Raw genomic sequence first — 25,135 nt, forward strand, 5'->3', positions numbered from 1 at the left:
ATATCTGAAGACTAATACATTTGCCTGAAGTCACTATGGATGAAAAACTGACTCCATCTCATGTAAAAATAACTTCTACATGATAAAATAATTGCTCAGTGGAAACTTGCAAACACATGACTAATTCTGGCTCAAAAGAAAACCACTATCCATGTTCTATTATTAATGTGATCGTTATGATGTTCAAAGACAACATAAGCAAAACTGAAAAGTAATTCTGATATAAAATTGGTGTCTGTTCACAGGTATATTCCATATATCTAATAATAATCATATTATTATTCAGTAATATAATAATTATATTCCTAAGTATATTCAATATATTCAATAATATATTCAATCTTCATAAATAGTACAAAGTCTATACATATCAAACTGCTCAAAATGAGGAACTTAAAAACTTCATCTCATTTTTTTTGATTTTGTATTATTTAGAGTGCTTAACGATAGTGGGATTTTTAAAATTATCTTTAATTATTTTTTTTTAAATTCTGCTAATGAAACCCAAGAAAATATTCTTTCCATCTGTAAGGTATTTTCCTTTTAGACATTTGCACCCCCTGCTGGAGAAGAGGTTTATTATCCCTCAGGGGAAAAATGGTCAGGGCTATTTAATTTTCCCAAGATATCTGACCAAATTCTCTATGTTTTCCTTCCTCAGTCACTTCCAAGACCAGAAAGAGGAAACTGAGTAAAATCTCAACCCAAAAGGCATATATAGTTAAGTCCTCTGATTTATGACTGAATACCTATTGTAACTTCTGAAAAACGAGTCCCTGCTCACCTTTGATAGAGAGTCCACCACTCTGGCACATAGAAGCGCTCCTGGCAGGTCAAAGTAGTTATCATAAAAATAGTATTTTCCTAAAAAAGAACAAAATTTTACACTGGGAACAAATGGCTCATTTATGTGACACACAGAAACTTGGCTGAAGAGACACCAGACTTTGGTCTGGTTCCTTAGAGGGGCCTCTATTTCAAGTCAGAATAGCTCTATTGCAGGCGTTCACTGTCTTTTAAAGAAGGATTAAGCTATAAGAAAGTTAATTCAAGGATCTTATGAAAAAAAATTTTACGTAAAACCGAAAACTAGACTATATGTTAACTATGAAATGGATTATAAAACAGCCACAATTTATGTTATCAATGTCACTGAATTTCAAGACAATTAGCCTAACACTGGAGCACCACGAAGTCATCTGCATAACAGCCCTTCTCATATCTGTGCTGGCTGGTCCACCTTCAGTTTCATGTGAGGACAACCCGGGTGATGAGAGGAATAGGCAACAAGAACAACAAATCACATCATGTGGGATATGGTGTACTTATCTGGGATAAACTCAGGTGCACAGAACAGGCACGGTAGAATCTCAGGGAGGAGAGAGATTGATTTATTCTGCTTGACCCTAGGACGGAATTAAACTTAAGCCCTTCCTGGTGCAGAAGTCTCTTTTGAATCTGCCGTCCCTGGGCAGATCCTTGATGACCCATATTGCGTTCCTTTGGCTCATGTTTGAGCCCAGTCACTGCTGTGCTTAATGGCATCATCCCACCTCAAGCACACCTGTGTCATTCAGTCCCTCCAGAAGCCTGTGGAGTCCATGTGGCTCATGTGGCAAGCCTCAACCAGGAGCCAGTGGGAGAGCCTCAAGTTTAGGGGCCAGTGAAGGCTCCTATCCGTTGGATCGACAACTCTGGGAGATATTCTCAGTGCTTCTCAGAAATCCAGTGGAATCCAGCTCCAACTGTTTCTACCTTCTACGGCTTACCCTCTCCACTATCTCATTCCTGTATACCAGGATCCGGACCAACCACTCTGCTTTGGGGGGATCCCAATGTCATAGAATCCCCAGGGAATCCTTGTACAAGGAGGAATCAAACAGAACCAAAGGTGAAGCCAGACTGTAGTTTAATGTGAGAAAGTACCTCCTCAAACGTCATAAATGTTGCATGCAATACTGTAAGTGCCTGATTTCAAGTACTCCCTTCTTCCCATTTGTAAGCTAAGTATGAAGTTATGGAACACAGCAGTCTTGTTCCCTAGCGTCCACTATGCTCAATATCCAGCATACTGCAGGGACTCAACAAATGTTTGTTGAATGACTGAATGACCTAACAGTGGAATGGATTTTTGGAATGGGGGAGTGCCACAGGTAAATCAGGAGAAAATCCTCTGCAGGGGCTAGATGTCTATCCTTTTAAATGTCATTAAATGCCCTTTACTTCTACATATCAAATTATTAAGAATGTATAAGAAATAAAGTCAAAAGTTCTCCATCCGTTAATTCACAAAATGGCTACGTGAGTTTACATATCCTTTCCCGCAGTTAAAAATAGTTTGGTTGGCATATCTTCCTCGTTTTTACTCTTACAGCTGAAATTATTGGTAGAACATCTTAGATTACTGTTTATTCCTCAGAAAGGTCAGGATGGCTCTGCTGGTGTGAGGAACCAGGCATCAGGAGGAAAAGGGAGATCACAGCCCATGTGCTTTTCTGCCCACATTCTGCCGTGCTGTAAGGCCACACAACACTCCCAGGCTCCCGAGACCAGGATGGTAGGCACCGCTTCCCAAGGTCCACAGACCTGCACTTGATCTAATCTCCTGGCCTGCAACACCAGCGTCGCCAGCTGCTCCAGGCGCTGTGGCAGCAGGAGATCTGTCGTCCTGCCAGTTACGTGCCCTTGCTTTCCCCTTCCTCTGTGGCCATTAACAGACAAAATTCAGTTAGAGTTAAAATACTGATCCTGAGTCTTGGATGGGATCTAATCAAATAACTCAGGGGTTTAATAAGACTCCCTCCGAGAAGCCAAGGGGGCTGAGTCACTGGACTGTAAAATGTGGGCTGGATGACCGCTGTGTGGGCACGCTGAGACTTCTTTAGTCCTGACGTATAAACTGGGCCAGGCTGCTCTCGATGCCTCTTCTTCCACCAAAACTCCAAGACTGTACCCCATGAAAGTTTGCTTCTCGCCCCTCCTAATGAGCAGAGAACTCACTGGCAATGAAGGGATCAGTGAGCTCAGTTCAAGAAAATAAGCCTCTAACAAGTTCTAAGATCCTTAAGCTTTGCCCACTGAGAACTCATTCCCTAAGAAGCCACTGCCGACACTACGTACTTCACAGACTGCCTGCTCTCACTGGTCACAGACCAGAGGCGCATGAATGACTGAGGGCAAAAGAACAACTTATGATAGCACAATGTTCTCACTTGTGCCGATGAGTGATACCATCTTCACTTGAAGTTGAGCCAAGTGATGCTAAGAGTGGCTTAGTAACTGACCAGATCACTTTGCCCAGCAAGGAACAGAGTCAGTATGATCCAGGATGACCTGGCTCTACCTGCCCTGTGCTTTCCGCTATACTAAGCTGTTTCTGAATAATCTACCAGTTTAAGGGGGAAAAGATCAAAAGGACTTGCCCTCTGCAGACTGGCTGGTAAAGAAAACCACACTCCTGCCAACGCAACAACTTGCAAAGGGATTGTCAAATAAACTGTCAGTAAAATGTCTCTGCCCATCAGTGCTTTAAATTCCCTAAATGTACTGGTAGGGAAAGCACTTCATAATGCTCTCCTTAAATAAAGGCCCTTATTTGGCCTTACTGATCGAAAGTTTATTTTATTTTATGTTATTTTGGGAGGCAGCAAAGCAAAGTTTATTGAGGGATAGTACAAAGCTCGCAAAGAGGGAGGGGGCCAAGAGGGTTGCCCTAAAATTTTTAAACCTCTATATCCTTAGCGCACTTCTAGGAACTTACAAAAGAGCCAACTGTATGTGTGTGCAAACATTACCGCAGGTCTGTTTGTAAGGGCCAAGCACCAGACACGATGCCAACGTGCACTCTGAACAGGCTGACGTATGAAACCAGATGGCAGGGAACACCAGCCTTTCACAGAACCAGGTGGCTCTGTGTGTGTTAAAGTGACAGAATCTCGAGGACGTCAGTTAAAGGGCACACTGCAGGAAATGTATGATCCCTTTCGTGTGCTTTTGAGAAATAAGCTTCAAGGAAAGGGGATTTTGGAGGACAACAGGGGTTGGAGATAATTAACTCCTCATTTTATTCTTTTCGATAATATTTAAATTTCCTAGCCATATGCTTACATTATATTTTTTAAGGTAAACAAAGTTTAACTGGGTTGTGGAATCTCAGGCCATTTTTTTTTTCTTTTCTATGTCTCCAGATTAAAAAAAAATAGTATTGCTTTTTAAAAAAAAAAAAATGTATTTATTTTATTTATTTTCAGCATAACAGTATTCATTGTTTTTGCACCACACCCAGTGCTCCATGCAATCCGTGCCCTCTATAATACCCACCACCTGGTTCCCCCAACCTCCCACCCCCCGCCCCTTCAAAACCCTCAGATTGTTTTTCAGAGTCCATAGTCTCTCATGGTTCATCTCCCCCTCCAATTTCCCCCAACTCCCTTCTCTCTAACTCCCCTTGTCCTCCATGCTATTTGTTATGCTCCACAAAGAAGGCATCAAGCTTTCGCTTATTATCTGGCAGAAACAATAGGCCTTTGTGACGTGTCACCACCGCCTGACCACCGAGCACATAAACGGGAAACACCTCCCTAACCACCCCAAGTAAGAGGAGGTAAATTCCAAGCTCTTCCTCAGAGCGCTCCTGGGTAAACGGGGGGACCAGAGGGAAGCCGCTGGCTCCAGGAGGGGGCGCTCTCCAGAGGACAGAGTGGTGAGCAGCAGGCAGTCCTCCTGGGTGAACGTTCGTTTCCTGGCTGAGAAATATTTTAGTTCTTTAAAGTACTGTTTCTAAAGGATGTCAGAGTGAAACACTTAGCTCCGCACCTGGCCTTTCTGGGAAAAAGTTATCTACGACTGCCTGCTTCTGGACAGACAACGGCCGCTCTCTGTTTTTAGCTGAGTAAAAGGCTACAGACACCCGTTAAACTGCCACCAGCCACTGGGACTTGAGATGTATGAACGCCTTCCACCTCGATCCCCAATGTGAAACCTGTTTTCCTCTTAACTTAGGTTACCAAGAGCAACCATTTCTTGACATTTTCATCTCAGGACAAAAACAATACAAACTCTCAAAAGGTGATGAATGTAACACAGCGAACCTAATTGTAATAAGGAGTAACTCCCAACTATTTTCAGGTTACTACATTTTCCTTTCTTTTCTTTTTTAGGATTTTATTTTAAGTAATCTTTACTCCCAATGTGGGATTCGAACTCACAACCCCAAGATCAAGAGTCACATGCTCCACTGACTGAGCCAGCCAGGTGCTCCTCAGGTTACTACGTTTTCTGAAGGAGATGAGTGCATTTCAAAAGTGTAGTGTGAGAGAATATGGCACAAAAAATTTAGCACAAATGAAAAACCAACAATTATAATAAGGTCTATGTGTTTATAATAATGTCTTAATCATTCCTTATTACTTTATGTTTATCAATGTCTACAAATCGTTCTGAGAAACCTTTTCATGTTTACACATGGTGAATTTCTTTAAAGACAGTGGGGGAAAATGGGTGAAATTATTTAAAATAAGGGAAAAGAAGAGAAAGGCGGAAGATAGAACATAGCAAAGCTGGCAGTAAAGGAGAGAATTCAAGAAAATGAGAAAGGTGGGTAGTATGAATGTGAGGAGAAATGGGTAATGGAGAAATTAAAGCAAGGACTGAGCGTGTAATAAACTAATAAAAAAAATACAGATGACTGAGAAACGTATTATTCCTAGGTGCTAATCTTTTTACTCTAGAACAAAAGAAGGTAAAAGGAGAATCAACAAAACCTAAAATAAATTAGAATCAATGCCAAAGAGATTCGAGACAGGTGTGGAAAACACACCCTATTCCCATCAACCCACGGTGGCTCCCTTGTGCATCCTGGCCAACCGGAGGCAAGGACGGCATGCTTCCTGTCCTCACGCTGCAGGTTCAAGGTCCCAGACCCCGGGGCGGACATGGTGGCGCAGACCCACATGAGCCATACCTGATCGGCAAGCCATTCCCGCATCGGACATGAAGTGCTTCCACTCCTTCCCACCATACTCCTCTGCCAGCGCCTCGGGAGCCATCATCTTCGTGCCGTGGCTCGCCCTGGTTCGGGGAGATGGGGTACAATGCTCGTGAACGCCTCCTCTGATTACCCCCTCCCTCTGGCCTTGCTATGGGTCGTCCCCCCGAAAATGAACCCAGTTTTCTTTTTTTCCATTTTCAACGACATGATTTATTCCTTTAGGGCTCTAGAAGGCGTTTCCTTAAGTTCTTTGTTCATTTCATCCACCACGTGGCAATTAAGTGATCAGGAGCAACTCACTCTGAGGTCTGGCCCATGCTAGCTGCTCTGGACCTATAATATCTAAACTATTTCTCCAGAAGAAAAACTCTTCCCTGAGAAGTTATTGTTTAACTCTGAAGATGAAGATAGTCTCACTGGAATGATCAGAAACCACGGCAGAGACTGGGTGGCAGCCGCGGGGAGAACCAATAGGAGAAGGAGGGGGAAACAAATGGAAAAATCAAAATGGGCTCCTTTCTGTAAGGGGACAATGCTTTAGAAAGCTGCATGTAAAGATGGAGGGATCTGGAGTAGAACATAGGATGAGACAAGGAATCTGCTCTGCTGGAAGAAAGCAGGCATCAGGGAGATGAGCTAGTGAATCCAGGAGAAACTGCCTGGAGGGGGTCAGACCTCAGGGGAGGGACACCGAGAGGGAGGAGAGACAGACATAACAATGAAAGAAAGAACCCAAACTGCAGAATGCTTTACATTCTTTGAACTATGACTGATGACAGCCAAGCACACTGTAAGAATCTGATGGTTGAGTTAAAGGTCATGGAGTATGTATGCATATGTACATACAAATGTATACATACATACAGAAGTTCTAGCCCTAGTTGCCCAAGGCAAGAAATGTGCAAACGAATAACAAAGTAGTAAGAGGTGAGGCCACACCAGCTCTAGTCATCTGAACCTTAGGACAAGGTCTAGGTACAACATGAGTTTATACTGTGCAGAAAGAATGATGTATCGGAAGGAAGAGTATGCACCAGGGATAATCCGTGCTGAGAGTTCTTTCCTTCAGCTCTGATCACGTTAACATAAATCACAAATTGCAGAGTCGTGACCATGTTGACTTGCCTCTACTATCGGTCTTGGGGGCAGAAACAGATGCCCCCTCCCTCGCACCCCCTGTAAGGCTCAGAGCAACGGTGGCAGCAGCTTCTCAACTGCCGGTCCTGCTCTTCAACATTCAAAGTGCCCGGTACACGCGGAGGGGAGGGAAGGAAGGGAATCAGCACTGAGTGTGAAAAACGGACACCAGTGAAGGTTGGAACCGACTAGAAAAACTTCCAGAAGGAGCTGAAATACAACATCAGTCCTACACCCAGGAGACAGATTTGGATAAACAGAGAGAGGAGGAGAGATGGGCAGAGACCATCAACCCCACTCAACATCCATCTTCTCCTTCTTCCTTAATAAAAAGAAATCTAAGTTTATTCCAGGCAACTATGTACTTATCTAACACAACATAATCCCCAGACTCTTTTGCAGGAGGGGTGGACAATGAGATGAAGCAAGTTATTAAAATTCTACTGGATTTCCTGCAAATATTTTTGGTGAGCTAAATTTAAGAGCTAGACTTTTAAGTCCAATGCTATCAGAACTGTATTTATTTATTTATTTATTTATTTTTAAAAGATTTTATTGATTTATTTGACACAGAGAGAGAGAGAGAGAAAGATCACAAGTAGGCAGAGAGGCAGGCAGAGAGGGGGGGGGGAAGCAGGCTCCCTGCTGAGCAGAGAGCCCGATGCGGGGCTCGATCCCAGGAACCTGAGATCATGACCTGAGCCGAAGGCAGAGGCTTAACCCACTGAGCCACCCAGGCGCCCCTATCAGAACTGTATTTAAATCATTCAAACAATTCATACAAAGAAACATAGGCACACGATCTGTCATCTGATTGGTAAAAATAATAACCTTATTTAATCCGTACCTTAATGATCAAATGCTGTATAAAGTGTCCCGGAAAAAAAGTTCTGACTTCACAGCTAAATTTTATTACCTGAGCACAGTGCCATTATCTGCAAGTTTAATGAAATTCCCATCTTCCAGATCCAATGCCAAGCCCTTGCAACTAAAACAGAAAAGTCTGATTACCAATCAATTCATAGATTCAGCTAATCTAAGGAATAATAATCTATATTTTCAAAAAGTAACAATGCTAAAAAAGGATTCTTCTACCCACATGAATGATATGTTAGTCAAACAAATAAAAATAGCCAAGAATCCTAAAATTAAGTACCATCCACAGAGCAAAGGAAACTGTCATGAGGGCGTGTTTAGGTTGTAAAATCCTTACGCTTTTAAAAAGGAAGAATTTAAAACTTAAAGAGAACAAAAAAAAGGGAACTCCATTGTATGTCTCTGCTGAAATATACAAAATATTTTTCATTAAATAAGACATGCGCATGCCCAAATTTATAGACTGCCAGATATATCCAGGGTCTCTCCTATACTCTTCAGAAATTGCCTCCATTTAGGTCAGGTTATAAAAACTTGCCCCCTGGGCAGTACATCTTATTGAAAACCACTAAAACAAAGTCAAATACTAAGGTTTAGGTTCCTCACTGTAAAAGACTTGCGGGATTTGGGGAGAAAAGTGGGAACAGATTCATTATTATGAATAATAAAAGCAAGGAGGTATAATGGCCACCAAATACCAAGAGAATTAAACAAAAAATTATGTGGTACTTTAGAAGGCTTACTGACTCTGGTTCACAGTAAAATTTCCAGAGTCAGTAACATAATACGGAGATACCAGAGTCAGAATACCAGAATATCAGAATACCAGAGTCAGAAACACAATATTTGTTTCTTCTTTTTAGAAAAGGGATACATCAAAAAGTACTAGCCAAATATTGCAGAAATATATAATAGATGAACATCATTTTTCTAGAATTAATTCTGCATGTGTTTCTATATGTTTTAGAATTATGATTAATTTTCAACTGAGCAATGTTTAAGTGTAGGATTTTTATTTAGTCGTTTAGATGAGGAAGAGAGAGAAAACAAGCCTTGGGAAGTGGAAAAAACTAACCCAGGAAAGGAGGAAGCAGTAGAATAGACATAGTAATGTCTATTCAAATTATAGAAAACCCAATGTTCCAGTTCAGACACTTATTCAAAACATGATGATTCTTCCTCTTCTATGGTTCTATATTTGAAAGGCAATAAAGCACATTTTTTTAATAAAAAAATGTAAATTTTAGAGACAGTTCTTAATAACCTCTGAAATTTAAGACAAACTTCAGCCATATACAAATACCAAATTAGTCAATAAGCTTTTAGCTTATTTACATATTTAATTAAACAAATCTAATTTAAAGCAGAAAAGGCTTTGATTTATGAGACATAAAACTTTTAATACAGAAGGCATTTTTGTCCTTTGATTCAGTTTCACATTTCAATTTATGTCTCCACAGAAAAGGAAGCACTGAAGTTTACTCAGCAATATTTGAGAATCAGAAGGAATAGGAATACCTTAAAAAGAAAGAACTTACCAGAAATCCCAATCCTCTGGAGTCACAGTTAGCAATTCCTTGTCATACCCCTTCTCCTTGACCAGGAACTGAGCAAAACTATTATAAATGAGCTATAAATAAGAAAAAGGAATAAATAAAAAAAACTCACTATTCATTCCTAATTTCACAGACCTGAAAACCTACTGGAATTACTCATGGGGCAGATGGGAGAGAAATCTCTCTAACTGTGAAGTTCTGCAGTTTAATCCCCCTTTAATGCAATCAATTTATCCACTGCTGAGAAGCCCAGGTAGCTACTGTGTCTTTTCATAGTGCAGAATTAGACCACCAGTATACAATTTTATAACCAAGGACAACGCTCAGTCTTACTCCTGAATTCTAAGGGTTGGAGATCATTAAGACTTGACAAAGCTTTGTAAACTTCTTTAACAGATCACCACGATGATAAACTTATTGACTACTCTATCCTCAGCCCATCCTTAGTGGACAGTGCTTATGGGGCACTGTTCTTCCCCAGTTCATAGATCACTCTCCCATAAATAAAGGACATCCAACTTGTCACTAAGTTGTTTTAGTTTTGTCACTGACACAGGGGAGTCTCAAAGGGAAAAACACACGGGAACCAGGCAGATGACCTGAAGGAAGAATGAAGGGGCTTCCATCAGATACAGGAAATATCTCTCGTATCTCTGCCATAGGGAAAACTGAGGGAAAAGGACAAAGGAAACTTCTGGAAATAAGTACAAAGATAAACGGATCTTCTGATTCCTCAACGACAAAATCCCAAGTGTTTGAGTGATGTGTCTTATTTTTTTTCTAAAGGGTTGGCTCAAATTTTTAGAGAACTGTGTATCCCACGTGAAAAGTAGGCGAAAGGTAGACAAAAGTCCACTCTGGCCCTACCCCATTCTCCTTCAAACAGTGTTCTTAAGTCAGCATCAGATGCACTTGAACCTGAATCTGAATACTGGCCTGGGGTCAGACTGAGCAGGGACCAAGATGATACTCCAGCAACTTGACCCTTCTACTCTCCGTGAACCCATAACCTCTTTGCCAGCATGAGGTGGCACAAAGCGGAGAGGGTAGAGACACAGCGAAAGCGATGGAAGAAGGCCTCCCTGAGGTGATGATGCTTACACTGACCCCTGAGAGCTGTAGCAGTTAGTTGGGTGAATCCAGAGGGAGGGAGCACGCCAAGTCCAGAAACCCAGAGGCCCGCACATGCCTGGGTTTGGGTGCGAGCACCAGGAGATGAGTGCAGAGAAATCAAAAGCTCCCTATCAACTAGAGCTGTTCTCTGTCCTGAAGCTAATTAAAGTCACTATACATGTACTCCCATGCAATGCAGTGTGACCCTGAACCAGGTCAACTGTTAATAGCTCACATTATGTCAACACGATATATCAACACTTCCCACCCCTGGCGGTGATTCAGAACCATAGTGAGGGCTCTTAAAACCACCCAGAAATTTCAGACCTACAGGCGAGGGTGGGGTCCAGGTCAGGATTCGCAAAGCCCAGAGATGACTGAAAATCACTGGCTTTCCATGTTCTATGGATTTTTGTTCAATCATTAAAAAAAAAAAAGAAATGAAATAAAACATGTACTGAGTCACTCTGAGGTCCAGAGTACGGTGGACAATAAAAATACACATCATGATCCTGCCTCGCAGGAAACCAGTGCTGTGGAATTAACAGATGTAAAGTGCTTTAGAGCAGTGCCTGACATACAAGTAAATTCAATGTAAATATTTGCTTTTATTATCAGTCACAACCGGATATATATATATATATATATATATATATATATATATATATGTATATCTTTGATAAGTACCGTCTGCCCATTTCCATGGTAATAAATATCCCCACCATGGTCACTTTCAAGCTACCAATGGTTACTGACACCATTAATCTCGCCTCTGGTCGAGGCACTTTATTCAGTCCTGGACTTTCTCACCCCTTGGCAATCCTGATAAAGATATGGGCATGTGATTCCAATGAGGTTGGAAACCTTCCTAAGACAAAGGAGCCCTTTCCAGAAGGGCTGCCAACAGGGGCGTCCACAGCTGTGTTCCTCACCTCGTGGAGAAGTTTCTGTAATAGGAGAGAATGAGGTCAACGTGCTGGGAGAAAGAGAGAATAGTGGTGCTGAGAAAAATAAGGGAGTCTGTGCCTCTCAAACCTGTCCTAGTCCTGACGCCTTGGTTCTTGGACCTTTTTCCATTTTGTTGCATCACCCCAGAAACCTTGATGGCACAGGGCCTCCACGGGCAGCCCCCTTCCTCCCCCAGCCTTTGGGGTCACTGACTTGCTCCCAGTCTCCCGTGACTAGTAACACACACCACACAGCAGCTGCACACTGGTGTCCTGTAAGTTACAGCAGATCACAAATCAGGTTTGATTCCTGCTTCACGGTGCCAGATAAAATATGAAATACCTAGCTGAATCTGGTTTTCAGATAAACAACAATGAATTTTTTAGGATAAGCACATCCCCTGCAGAACAAGCATCTGATAAAAATGTTTTTGTTATTTGAAATCCAAATTGAACTAGGTGCTCTGTTTTTTTCTTTGTGAAATCTGTCTCACAACCCTACAATCCTGCTGTTTGAAAATGAGCTAACGTGTAAAAATTCAGAGACTTCACATACAAGGTCAGATTTCTTTCTTTTTCTCTTTCTTTCTTTCTTTCTTTCTTTCTTTCTTTCTTTCCTTTTTTTAAAACAAGTTCAGATCTCTAACTTATCTTAAAAGAATCAGATCTTTTAAGAGACTGAGCCCCTACTTCCTCATGGCAGATAGCTGTTGGCAAAAGTTGAGTGTGGTTGTGTCTTCAGAAGGCAAAGCTGCTTTCCTAGCTGCCCCAGGTCCCACCCCCACTCCCACATGGGGCTTAACTGCTGGCCCCATCCACTTCCGAGTCTGCAACCCCCGGAGAGCACAGGGGTCATCATTTCTAGGATGGCTTTCCTGAGTCCCCACGTAGAGTAACACACCCAGTCCCACCTTTGCACACACCCTGCCCTTATTAAATGCCTATGACACTCATGGGGGAGGCCCTCGCCGTGTTCCACGATGCAGTCACCACTGACTTCTCCAACATCTTCTCCTGCCATTCCCTGTCTGCTGCTGGATACCTGCACCTCCCGGAGTTCTCTTCGCTGGGTCTTTACCCTGGCTGTATTTGCTCTGTCCAAAGTGCTCTACCCTGCCTCCTCCCTGCCAGCTTTAACTCCTGTGTTGGTACCCAGCTCAAGCACCAGTCACTCCAGACAGCTCCTCTAGGCTTTGTGGCACATACAAAGCCGAGCGTTGGAAACAGAAGCCGGCTAGCAGGACGATCCTGGATAAGCTACTTATCCTTTTTGTGCCGCCTTATCCTCATCTCCAAACGACTGTGACAAAGCAACAACCTCACAAAGTTTTGTAAAGACCTAACCAGCTCATTTAAACTGAATGATTATTAGAATAGTGACTGTGCCATATTCAGTTATTAAAATATCTTTTTTTTTATTCAGTCATTCCACAATTACTGACTGAACCATTTTAGGCCAAGCACTCAGTTCAGAACACACAAGAGACTGTCAGAGATTCTAATGTCAGGGAGCCATGACTCTAGATTCAAGGGGAAGATTCCAACAGGTTAACAGGAACTTTTAAGCTGCGTGTAAGTGCTTTCAGAAATTAAGGGTTTTATGGAAAATTGGAGGTGGGATGAGAAGGAAAGGGTAAACTTTAGGGGGCAGGGGAAAGCTTCCCAAAAGGAATGCTATTTCAGATGAGATCTGACAGAGGAGTTGGTGTGGTGGAGGGAAGCCCTCCAGGAATGATACTGCCCTCACTCCAGGGGGCCGAAACCAACTCTGGCAGCATCTTTACCCAGCACAACGGCCACTTGGAAAGCCTGTGTCTATCTCTGTATTCAGTTCTATTATGGTGCTCAGCAAGCACACTGCTGGCATTTCATAGAAGATTTCTGAACCAAAGAGGATCACACCTAACACACTAGATTACTTTCAATCTTTAAGCCTCCCTGATATTAGAGGAAGGTTTGTAGAAAAGAATCCTTGTCCTCGAGGATCTTGCATGCTGGGACGTGACCTGCACACAGGCACAAAATGGGTTTTAACATGAGTGGTTTAACAATATTTCCTTCAGATGAAGGTGGCCACAGAGGAGATGCAAGAAAACTCGCATTCTCCGGGAGGGAACCTGAAAGGCACGTGGGGAAGGAAAATATGAATCAAAGGTCTAGAAAAAGTAGTAGCTGAAGATCAAAAAGAAAAGCCTTCTCAACTTTCAGTATGACCAAGGAAACACCTGTATAGAAGGAAAGCAGAAAAGTGTAACAGCAGGAACAGTACACCTTTTTTATTTTTTAGCATCTGTGCATAGATAGCACACGACCAACTCAGACACTGGGGTTTGACCACTGACAGATACCTGGACCTCAGGTTGGAGCACTGACCTCCCCGGGATGAGGAACAGCACTGGCTAATGTCTGTACCAGAGGCCCTGAGCTCTAACCATAAATGGCGAGGCTTAAAAATGGTTTGGATGGTAACCATAAAAGCACTTGTATGGGTCAGACACTGCTCTACGCATTATACATCTATTACTCCTCACTTAATTCTTGCAGCCTTTTGCCGTAAATCCGTTTATTTGGGTCATTTTTGTAAATGGGGAAACTGAGGATTGAAAAAAAAGTTAAGTAACTTGCCCAAGGTCACAGAGCTAGTAATGGAGACGCTGGTGCTCTAGGCCAGGCAGTCTGGGCGTGGAGCCCTGCTCTGACCACGGTGCTCCTAGTCAGCTCTTTTAGAAAGCTTTGATGCTTAGATCTTTGACTAAAAAAATTCCCGTTGATTTCTTGCATCAGTTTCCGTATGAAACCACAGGAACCGGGGAGGACAGGCGATTCACCTGAGGGTGTGGAATCAGACATACTTCACTTCCCCTTCTTTCCAAAGGCCTGGGAGGACCCCAGCTTAGCAGGCTGTTGTTAAGATTAGAACTTATTCAAAGGGGGCATGGTGCATGTAGGAATGGGCAGTAAAGGTTCATTTTTGTCTCTTGATAGAAGACAAAATAGGGGCCATCATTCTAACGACTTCTCGGCTAGCGTTCCTTCCCATACACCACGCAATCTCTCCCTGACTGCAGTGTTTAAGAACTGACAGGTGGTCGCACAGACACGAAAAGGAAAAATGCACACCCGGAAAATACGAGCCCAGGTGGCTGTCCTGGAGCGCGGCTGGAGCCCAGAAGGACCAGCAGCGAAGTTCCAAGGCCAGAGATCTGCAGAAGACACCCCCAGTTGCCCTGGCCCCGCCCCGCCTTCTGTCCCTGGAACCGCTTCTCCCGGCCGGTTCTGCACGGCTCGCCCCTCGGCCCCTTCTCCTCCCCACGGCTCTTCTCCAAGTTGGCTTACAGCTGGGCACAGCAAGCCAGTGCGGAGCGCGCCGGCAGGGCCCCGGGGATGCACACTTCCGCCCGGCCTCGCGGGGGGAGGCCGGGTTCTGCGCAGGGGCGTGGCGGCCGCAGGCCCCCGGCGGCGCTCGCCGCCCTGAGCCCCGAGGGAAGTCCGGCCCCGGCCGCCATGGAGGTGCTCGCCGCGCGCCCCGGGCAGCCCGCGCCACTCACCAGGGCGCTCTCGGGCAGGTTGTAGCGACACAGAGTGTGGTCCAGGTCGAAGCCGACCACGTCGCAGGCGGCCAGGGAGAAGTGCTGAGCCATGGCTGCGCTGGAAGCACTGGAGAGCGCCTCGGGCGCCGGAGGGTGCGAGGAGCCCGCGGACGGGACGCTGCGGGACGCTGCGGGGATGGGACCGGACGGGACCGGGGCGGGGCGGGGCGGGGCTGCGGCCACCCCCGGGACGCAGCGCGTCGGCCTCCAGCGCTTCCCGCGCCCGCGAGCGCCGCCCCCGGCCGCGCTTCTCCCCGCCTCCCGCGCGGCTCGCCTGCCCGCGCCACCCCCGCCGCTTCGGCGCCCTGCGGCCCTCCGCTGCCGGCTGGCCTCCCGCCGCCCCCCGCCGCCCTCCGCGCCCCGCAGTCCGGAAGGCGGGAGGGCCGGGAGCCCCTCCACCTCTGCTGGAGCTGGGGGTGCCCGTGAGTCCCCGTGGAGGCAGAACCTTTGCCACAAAATTAACCGGGGCTCCCCGTCGTTTTCAAGGTGCCCCAGAAAACAGGACACTGTCAAGTTAGACCCCACCCTTTGCTCTTGTGCGGGATAAGGTAAGGTTATGGCGACGACAATTCTATTCACGAATATCCTCTGACACAGTTAGCCTAGAATTGGGGAGCTCTCGTTGCCCACGTGCTCTCTAAGGTTTGAATATTTCGTTGCTCCCTAAGTTGTTAAAAGACCTTTCACTATCTCCCCTTCTGGAGTGCATTAGAAAAGAAATTTATTAGAAGTTGAAGGACCATTTTTGCAAAATGACGCTGATTAAAGGAATCAGCGTTGGCTATTTTTGTTACTTATCATTTTTTTTTTAATATGGATGAATTTTTCTGTGAAAGGACAGCAGAAAGTTGATAGAACATGCTACAGAGCAGAAAACTTTCTGCAAACAGATGGCTTTAAGATTATAGAGCACAAAATGGTTCGACAATAAACTGAATTCTCTCACGGACTGTGTATAGCTGGTATGATTTTAGATGTACAAGAGAAAAGTTATATACAGTGTTGCTTAAGGTATTTCACTTTGAGAACCCATATGAAAGGCTAGGTCTTGGAGATCTTTAAAATTATTTAAAAGAGAAAATACAATATAAATTTAAAAAAGAAAATGTAAGTTCATTACCTTTGTATTTCTTATGTGTTAAGTTTAAAGGAACATTGTCCAATGGAAAAAAAATCAATAGTTATGACATAATGAAGATATAATTCATTGAGAATTACATTTAACCCTTACAAATACTAACCCTTATGAGGCCAATAGACCAATCAGGGGATTAATTTAGTGCAATAAATAATTCAATTAGGTAGGACACTTATTATACCTAGTGGGCCCATTTGAATAAATGTTCCATTATAACTCTTAAAAGCCCCAAACAGATCTCTCTGGAATAGGAAGAGGAAAGAAACCTCAAGAAGATTGAGCTCTTCACTGACTGGTATGGTCACAGTCCAGCAGCCATGTTTTTAATGTCTGTGAGTCAAAAAGAGGGACCTGGATTGATTCACAGTTTGTACATATTTCCCTTTATGACTCTGTTGTCCGTGAAGCATTGATGTTAGCGTTCCTCTTTGCCCCCTGCAGTGGGCCTGCCAATGTCAAAGTGCCAGGTAGACTATACACTGAAGGCCACAAGTTTCCCTGAAGGGTAGACACTTTAGGGAGTTCCCTTAGTAATATAAATGTACAAGTGCATTTGTTGCCCAAGGGAAGAGTACGAAAAGGATGGTTTTTCCTGATGTAAGTGTCCCTCGGACTGGGGTTGGCCCTTAGACTTGGATAGGCTCAACAACAGACATTTCTACTTGCTAAGTGACAACTGTTACATGTCTTAGATTCCTCAAGTCCTGTCAAAGAGCTCTCTGCTAGAGACTCTAGGCATTTACATTTTGTGGGAGAATTTAGGAAACAATACCCTCCAGGCATCCCTAGAGCTCTTACCCCTCCTTGAGCTGTAGTCACCTTTCCTGGCTTATAGCTCAAACCTCGGTCTAACTCCTTTAAGAACATGTGGGATGGTTCCCTCTCTCACCCCCGACTCCTTATCTAACCCTGAACCTAAATACATTCACTTTTCTTCATAGGGCTTATTTTCAAATAAAAATATTTACTTTTTTTTCTAATACATTAAACTTCTATCACAGGTACTGATAAAATACCACAGCTGTTCTAGTATCAATCAATCAAGAAGTCCATGTTCTTAGACCAATTAATTTCTGTTTCTTTGAGTGCTAATATTAAGTATTTCAGTGTTGTGGCCTGAATTGTCCCTCCCTTCCCAAATTCATATATTGAAGCCTAAGCCCCAATGTGACTATTTTTGAAGATAGGGACTTTGAGTATGGTTAAATGAGGTCATAAGAGTAGGGCCCTAATTTAATATGATGGTTTCAAAGAAGAAGTGACACAAAATAGACCGTATGCATGGAAGAAATCCCATGTGAGGACATAAGGAGAAGGTTCAGTCTGCAAGCAAAAAAGGAGAATTTCACTAGAAACCTACCCAACTTGCACCTTGATCTTGTGCTTCCAGCCTCCAGAGCTGTAAGAAAATAATTTTCTGTTTAAGCCACCAAGTCTGTGGTATTTTGTTACGGCAGTCTCAGCAAACTAAGACATTCAGTAAGGAGATTTGACCCCAACCAATGTTGTTGGGTCAAATGTAGTAAATAGTATTTGCATTTGAAAGATCCCTAAATGACATGAACTTATGCTTAATTTTTTTTGCTTAGGTTATTTGTTGGTTTTCAGGGTCTTGGTATTTTTATTTGAGTATAATGTTAATACTATGCTGTGAAATTTTAGGTTGTTTTTAAGTATTCTATGTATGGAGTTTTCCTTTTCATGTAAAAGTTATGAAATAATGGAGAAATGCTCAGAATAAGTTATATTTTTGCTGATTTTCTAGGATTGAATTTCATCATTACTACTGACCTATATTTTAATACAGTGAATAGACCTATATTTAGACCTATATCAATAGGCCTTTATTTTAATACAGTAAATACTGTAACTTAGCGACTTTAACCTTAGGTGTGCCTTTTACTTTTATTTACCTAAATAATTTATGATCAGCTAGCTTGTTTTAGACTCTAAAATAACTCACAGAGTGATTTTTTGTGAATTTAAAATACTGCAATTTGATGTCTACATAATAAATGTTATTTACCAAACTGTTATTTGGGGGCAGGGAGAGGTTTGTTTGTTTATTCTTTTGTTAGTTGAAAATGTGTTTTTCTGGGGTGCCTGGGTGGCTCAGTTGGTTAAGCCTCCAACTCTTGATTTCAGCTCAGGTCATGATCTCAGGGTCGTGAGATCAAGGCCGTCGTTGGGCTTGGCACTGGACGTGGAACCTGCTTAAGATTCTTCTTCTTCCTGATCCCCCCAAAAAAGACCATATTTTAAAAAAGCGTTTTTCTAAATACTCCAAAGTAAACATTGTAATGTTAACTTTTTGTACAACCTAATCGCCACATCTTCCCTGGATCCCATAATTTGCTTACAGGGAAGCAATAAAGTTTATTTAGTAATTTGAAAAAAAGATAAAATATTTAAATGCTTAAAAATTAATCTCTGTAGCCCTTAAATATTAGTCTTCTAGCTGAATAGGACCAAAAGCTGATTTGTAATACTGGGCAGTGGCCTTAAGATGGCAGTAGTTCTGCATTAGGAATATTTTTCATTTGATTTTTTTAGTAATTTAAAAATCCTTCAGTTTCTTAATAAAAAAAAAGTGATTTTCTACTTTCCCTTTCTGCTCTTGCTGCAAGAAGTGACGCTTACTTAGAAATTTTACTGTGGTTTTTGTGTGTGTATATATTTATTTTATTTTTGTGTGTGGGTGTATTTATTTTGGATGTTGGAAGGAGAGAATGTGGTGGGATGAAGTCCTTTGGTAGGAAACTTTTTTTTTTTGAAAGTATAGTAATTAGTTTTTTAAATTTAGTTTTATTTCTTTTTTTAATTAAATTTCATTTTTTTCAGTGTTCCAAGATTCTTTGTTTATGCACCACACCCAGTGCTCCATGCAATACATGCCCTCCTTAATACCCACCACCAGGCTCACCCAGCCCCCCACCCCCCTCCCCTCAGTTTGTTTCTCAGAGTCCACAGTCTCTCCTGGTTCATCTCCCCCTCTGATTTCCCCCAGCTCACGTCTCCTCTCCAGCTCCCCATGTCCTCTGTGTTATTCCTTATGCTCCACTAGTAAGTGAAACCATATAATTGACTCTCTCTGCTTGACTTATTTCACTCAGCATAATCTCCTCCAGTCCCATCCATGTTGATACAAAAGTTGGGTATTCCTCCTTTCTGATGGAGGCACAATATTCCATTGTATACAAGGACCATATCTTCTTTATCCATTCGTCTGTTGAAGGGCATCTTGGCTCTTTCCACAGTTTGGTGACTGTGGCCATTGCTGCTATGAACATTGGGGTACAGATGTCCCTTCTTTTCACTACATCTGTATCTTTGGGGTAAATATCCAGCAGTGCGATTGCAGGGTCATAGGGAATTTCTGTTTTTAATTTCTTAAGGAATTTGCACACTGTTTTCCAAAGTGGCTGCACCAACTTGCATTCCTACCAACAGTGTAAAAGGGTTCCCCTTTCTCCATATCCTCTCCAGCACTTGTTGTTTACTGTCTTGTTGATTTTGGCCATTCTAACAGGTGTAAGGTGGTATCTCGATACAGGAAACTTCTCATTAAGGTTGTATCTCAATAAATAACTAAACGTGTAAAATATGAAATGAGTCCCTCTTGCAGAGAGAGCTAAAATACCAAATGGCAGAATTGTGATTCAGCAAGATCTCTTAGGATATAGCAGTGGATTGAAATTTAATTGGTTAAGACATGTTGTGTTTTAGGGTCAGACTCAATCTAATAGTGTATTATGGGGAATCTTGATTCATCAGCAGTTAAGTTAGAAGTACAATGCGGATAAACTCAAGGTGAACTCAGCTAGTTCTGGTTTAAACTGAATTTCTCTTTGACTGTCAGTCTTCCTTTCTTCTTTGCTGTCTTTCTGGGAGGCGTGGGGCTTCTAAATTGCAGCAGGGCTAACAGAGCGTCAGCGAGTCCAGGAATAGACTTCTGGTCCTTGGCTAATGGCATCCATACATGTGCTTCTCCATCCCTGTCAGTGTTTGGTTACCTCTGGCCACGGCATCCACCCTGTCAGCAACTATGACTGCTGCATTAAACTCTACAGTATCTCTACTTACAGCATCGTCCCGAAAATTTTTAGCTTTGATCCAAACCATGAGACCATTTTAAGGTTGCCATTCCACACTCATTCAACCTCTTCTCTCTTGAGGAGTCCCAGGAAACCTTCACAGAAAGCTTTTGGCTTTGAAGCCACAGCAAAGGAGGGTCCGTATTTCACCGTGGAAAGGTGGGGTGGTTACCTCAGACCCCTTCTATCCGGATGGGAGCCACCGTTTCTACCCGAGTGATGGCTCTCTCTTACCACAGGACACTCCTTAAAGCAGTTTTCTCTCAGAATGCAGAACGAAATACTCTGCTTTTGGATCCTCAAACTCATGTGGAGGTTTCTGTTGTTTCTCATGGGAGGGATTTAACCTCACAATGCGATAGGGTGTAGGGTCTTTTCCTCTGAGAGCCATACAAATGATCCACTTTAATGCTGCCCATCCTGTTTCCTGGGACTAGCATTGTCAGATAAAATATTGAATGCCTAATTAAATTTGAATGTCCCAAATATCCCATGAAACCTAGTATTAAAGAAACTATTTGTTGTTTCTCTGAAATTCAAATATAAATTGACATACTTGATTTTTATTTCCTAAATTTTGGCAACTCTGAGACATATACTTTGTATCTATTCTGAAACCAACTTTAAAAAAACTTTTTGTAATTAACTTTTTTCTTGCTGAAAGCCCAGAACTTGAAAAAACAGATGTGTCCTGGCATTTATGGGCTGAGTTGTGCTTCCCTCAAATGACTGTGTTTAACTTGAGGGGCTGGAGGGGCTCTATTTGGACATAGGGCCTTTAAAGAAGTGATCAAATTAAAATGAAGCTCTAGGGCAGACCTGATCATTTTGACTGATGTCCTTTTAGAAGAGGAAATTTGGACCCACAAAGAGAGAACCAGGGGTGTCACGCACAGAGGAAGAAAGACCATGTGACGACACAGCAAGAAAGCAGTGGTCTGCAAGCCAAGAAGAGAGGCCTCGGGAGAAATCAAACCTGTTGACATCTTAATGTTGGGACTTCTAACCTCCGGAACTGTGAGAGATAAATTTCCGTTGTTTAAGCCACTCAGTCTGCAGTATTTTGTTATGGCAGCCCTAGAAAACGAATGCAGCCTTCGAGACAGTTTTTCTACTTTGAGAGTCTCAAGTCCATGCTGGAATACAAAACCAAGAAATTATCTGCCACAGAACATCTTCCTCTGTCTGAGGGCTGGGCCTAGCCAAAACTTTTACCATTTTCTAACTGGTGGGGAAATTTTGAAACAAAGAAATCTGTTAGTATTTTAACATTATACTAGTATGGGTAAAATATCTAAACAAAGGATAATGGATACATTCAAGTCAGGCCTTCATAGCTAAGGTTTGGTATTCCTAAGGGATTATGGGAAACTTAGATATTTTTGGAGGCTGGTTGGCATTTTGGTGATAATAGAAGCAAAAAATATGTGAGCCCAGTGAAATGATTGTTCCTTCCACAGATGGCCCTTATTTTCTTTTTCTATTTATGTTTTGATTCCAAATTTTCAAATATTTAAGTGTGTTAAAATTTTTTATTCTCAAGGGCATCCAAATATGCACATATTTTAGGAATGCCTTATAAACTGTGATCCAGTCAGTGTGGAGTCCCCCTTGGCTTAGGTGAGGATCTATACATTCTTTGTCTCCAGGGCTCTTGAGCAGCAAGTTTACTTTTTTGACTTAAGTGACTGGGTGCATCTCACCTGTGTATTTTCATCTTTGATCTTTCTCCGTTTATGTATTTCTCATGCTGTACTAGAGTGTCATTAAAGGAATAACAAGTACCCTCCTAAGTTGATATATTTTGATTCTTTAATTACTTTGTTTCAGTTTTCTTATCTATAAAATTAGATACTTGAAAGTTTTCTTAAAAGTAATTATATCTCTTTAATATTTGAAAATAAGGTATGGAAAATTGAGTATCTCATGCTCATCCACACTTCTCCACTATTGTTTTTTTTTTTTTCTCCTCTTAACAAAAATATCCCACAACAGCCCCTTTTGAAAAGCAATGTGTAAATGAGTATCAGTAGTCTTAGAAATGATTTATTAGGTGCCTGGGTGGCTCATAGTTGGTTAAACATCTGCTTTGGCTCAGGTCATGATCCCAGGGTCCTAGTTTGCCATCAGGCTCCCTGCTCAGCTGGGAGTCTGCCTCTCCCTCCCCCAGCCCTGCTTGTGCTGCTTCTCTCTCTCACAAAAATAAACAAATAAAATCTTTTAAGAAAATGATTTATTATTTGTTGACTATTTAATCCGATTCTAGGCATCTAGGATTTCTGTTCCAGAAAAATCTCAGGTAACAGGCTAACTTCTGGACAGTGACTGTGTAACAGTTTTTCTTTTCTTGGCAAAGTGAAAGGATTAATGGATTATTGCTATACCTAACAGATAAGACATACTTACTGCAAGACTCTAACCCTTTCCTCTCAAAAGCAAATATAAAACAATGGAATGCGTTAGGATCCTGTGGGAAATCTCTTTGTGTATTCAGAAGTGGTACTAACATAGTTTTTCATAGTTTGCCCTACTCTATGTTTCAGCTAAACATTCCAACCATCATTCCTCTACAGCGGACTTTTGAGAAACATCAATTAATACAAAAGAAGGCAGGAAAAAAAAAGAGGAATGATGAATAGGTGAGAGCAATGGGTAGTAAATAACAATATGGTAAACTTACACACAAACATATTGATAATTATACTAAGTGTAAATGACCTAAAAAGAGATGAAAAGGTATGTAAGACTTGACCAAAACAAGATTTAAGTATATGCCATTTAAAGAAACATGCTTTTAGACATGAAGACATAAAGAAATAAATACTGTTTGAAAAAAAAATTGAGATGCAATATAAGATATTTGCCATCAAAAACTTTAATATAGTGATATGCTTTTTAAATTTTAAGATGATTTCTATTTAAATATGCAGTTAAAAACACATAAAGATATAAACAAAGGACTATTGCTTAGTTTCTAAATTTTTGTAGTATTGTATCTTTCTAGCTAACAAAATCAGTTTAGGGGCGCCTGGGTGGCTCAGTGGTTTGGGCTGCTGCCTTCGGCTCGGGTCATGATCTCAGGGTCCTGGGATCGAGCCCCGCATCGGGCTCCCTGCTCCGCAGGAAGCCTGCTTCCCTCTCTCTCTCTCTCTCTCTGCCTGCCTCTCTGCCTACTTGTGATCTCTGTCTGTCAAATAAATAAATAAAATCTTTTAAAAAAAAATCAGTTTAATGACCAAAAGACTGTTTATGAAGCAAAAAGAAAATCATGTAGTATCTCTCCTATCTTTGGTTGAAGTTTGCCTTTAAACCTCCTTTCTCCTTTATTCTTCTCACCCACCCGCTCACTCGAACTGATAATGGGATTTGTGGAGAGCAGCAACCACAAACGCGTTCTGGTTGGCCAAGGTGGGTTTCCACGGATAGGTGTTCCCAATCCAGGCCACGTGTTCCCTTCTTCCCACATTTTCCACTCACAGGTGGCTCATGGTCCTTCAGAAACATGGCGGGGCATGTTAGAAGCAGGGATGGGCTGTAAAAGGAGCAATTGTTTGGTCATTTTGTGGTTGCTGCTTTCACCATTTTCAATGAGATGAAGCATTGATTTTGCCCACATTATCTAGTTCTATCTCTATGCCCACATTCACTAGTTAGAAATGGAGTTGGATAATAAATCTCACTTGTGTAAGGTGCACATCTCCTGGCACTGTTTAGTCCAGCATTACCTGTAGTTTGAGAACCAAGCAAATGGGTTTGCACTCAAGGACAGATTGCCTTATTAAAGAACCAATCAGTCATTCATTTTTAAATTCTTACTGAGTTTGTCAAATAGCCCTGGCTTTGTTTGCTCTGGGCATCAGAATCCCATCGGCAGTATTAGCTAGATTTGAGAAATTGAACAATGATAATACCTGAGAAGAAATCTTGGACTAGAGACTTTTTAGGAAGCTACTAAACATTTTAACTGAAAATGACTTCACTCATATTACCTACTCTATGGTGCACAATTATACATATGAACATATACAACAGAGATTTTATGTACTGATTTGTGACATTATTTCCAACTTCCTTGTCCTTAAGAAGTTATCAGAAATTTTTGTTATGGTAAGATAACAAAAGTCCAAGCTTTCTCTTCTTCCAGAAATAGTTCATTTTATCATTCTTGTTCCACACCTATGTGCGCTAAATGTTGAGGTCTCATGTCTGTTCCCTTATTAATGTTCGTAGAAAATTCATAGTTACTCAGAGGTTAGTGTAAGTACTGCATCTTTCTCATGAATGGGGTGTCCTGAAAGCAGAGCCTGAGATGAAAACTTGGCTGCAGGTGGCTTATTAGGAGGCAGTCCCAGGGGTGCCTGGGTGGCTCAGGGGTTAAGCCTCTGCCTTCGACTCAGGTCATGATCTCAGAGTCCTGGGATAGAGTCCCACATCGGGCTCTCTGCTTAGCGGGAAGCCTGCTTCCCCCCCTCTCTCTGCCTACCTCTCTGCCCACTTGTGATCTCTCTGTCAAATAAATAAATAGAATCTTAAAAAAAAAAATTTAAAAAAAAGAGGCAGTCCCAGAAATCAGCAGTGAAATAATAGAGTAAGAGCCAGTAACAATATGAAGGGATAACAGGGTCACTGTTGTAGGCAACAGTGCTTTAATTCCACTGGGATGTTGCATGAAACACAGAGAATCCTTCCCATAAT

At 42.2% G+C, this 25,135-nt stretch overlaps 2 protein-coding genes across 2 annotated transcripts in view; one reads left to right on the forward strand and one right to left on the reverse strand.

Moving 5' to 3' along the window:
• Positions 1 to 15,424, reverse strand: part of NT5DC1 (5'-nucleotidase domain containing 1) — a 140,368-nt gene extending 124,944 nt beyond the window's left edge. The window contains exons 1-5 of the mRNA XM_032338777.1: positions 15,167 to 15,424; positions 9,541 to 9,632; positions 8,043 to 8,114; positions 5,963 to 6,069; positions 785 to 864 (exon numbers count right to left, since the gene is read on the reverse strand). Coding sequence (XP_032194668.1) covers positions 785 to 864; positions 5,963 to 6,069; positions 8,043 to 8,114; positions 9,541 to 9,632; positions 15,167 to 15,259 — 444 coding nt within the window. The 5' untranslated portion in view covers positions 15,260 to 15,424. The remainder of the gene's footprint in view (positions 1 to 784; positions 865 to 5,962; positions 6,070 to 8,042; positions 8,115 to 9,540; positions 9,633 to 15,166) is intronic.
• Positions 15,425 to 15,529: 105 nt separating this feature from the next.
• Positions 15,530 to 25,135, forward strand: part of FRK (fyn related Src family tyrosine kinase) — a 138,784-nt gene continuing 129,178 nt past the window's right edge. The window contains exons 1-2 of the mRNA XM_032338776.1: positions 15,530 to 15,756; positions 22,984 to 23,079. Coding sequence (XP_032194667.1) covers positions 23,069 to 23,079 — 11 coding nt within the window. The 5' untranslated portion in view covers positions 15,530 to 15,756; positions 22,984 to 23,068. The remainder of the gene's footprint in view (positions 15,757 to 22,983; positions 23,080 to 25,135) is intronic.

Source organism: Mustela erminea, chromosome 4, assembly GCF_009829155.1.
Source record: "Mustela erminea isolate mMusErm1 chromosome 4, mMusErm1.Pri, whole genome shotgun sequence".
Lineage (NCBI taxonomy): Eukaryota > Metazoa > Chordata > Mammalia > Carnivora > Mustelidae > Mustela > Mustela erminea.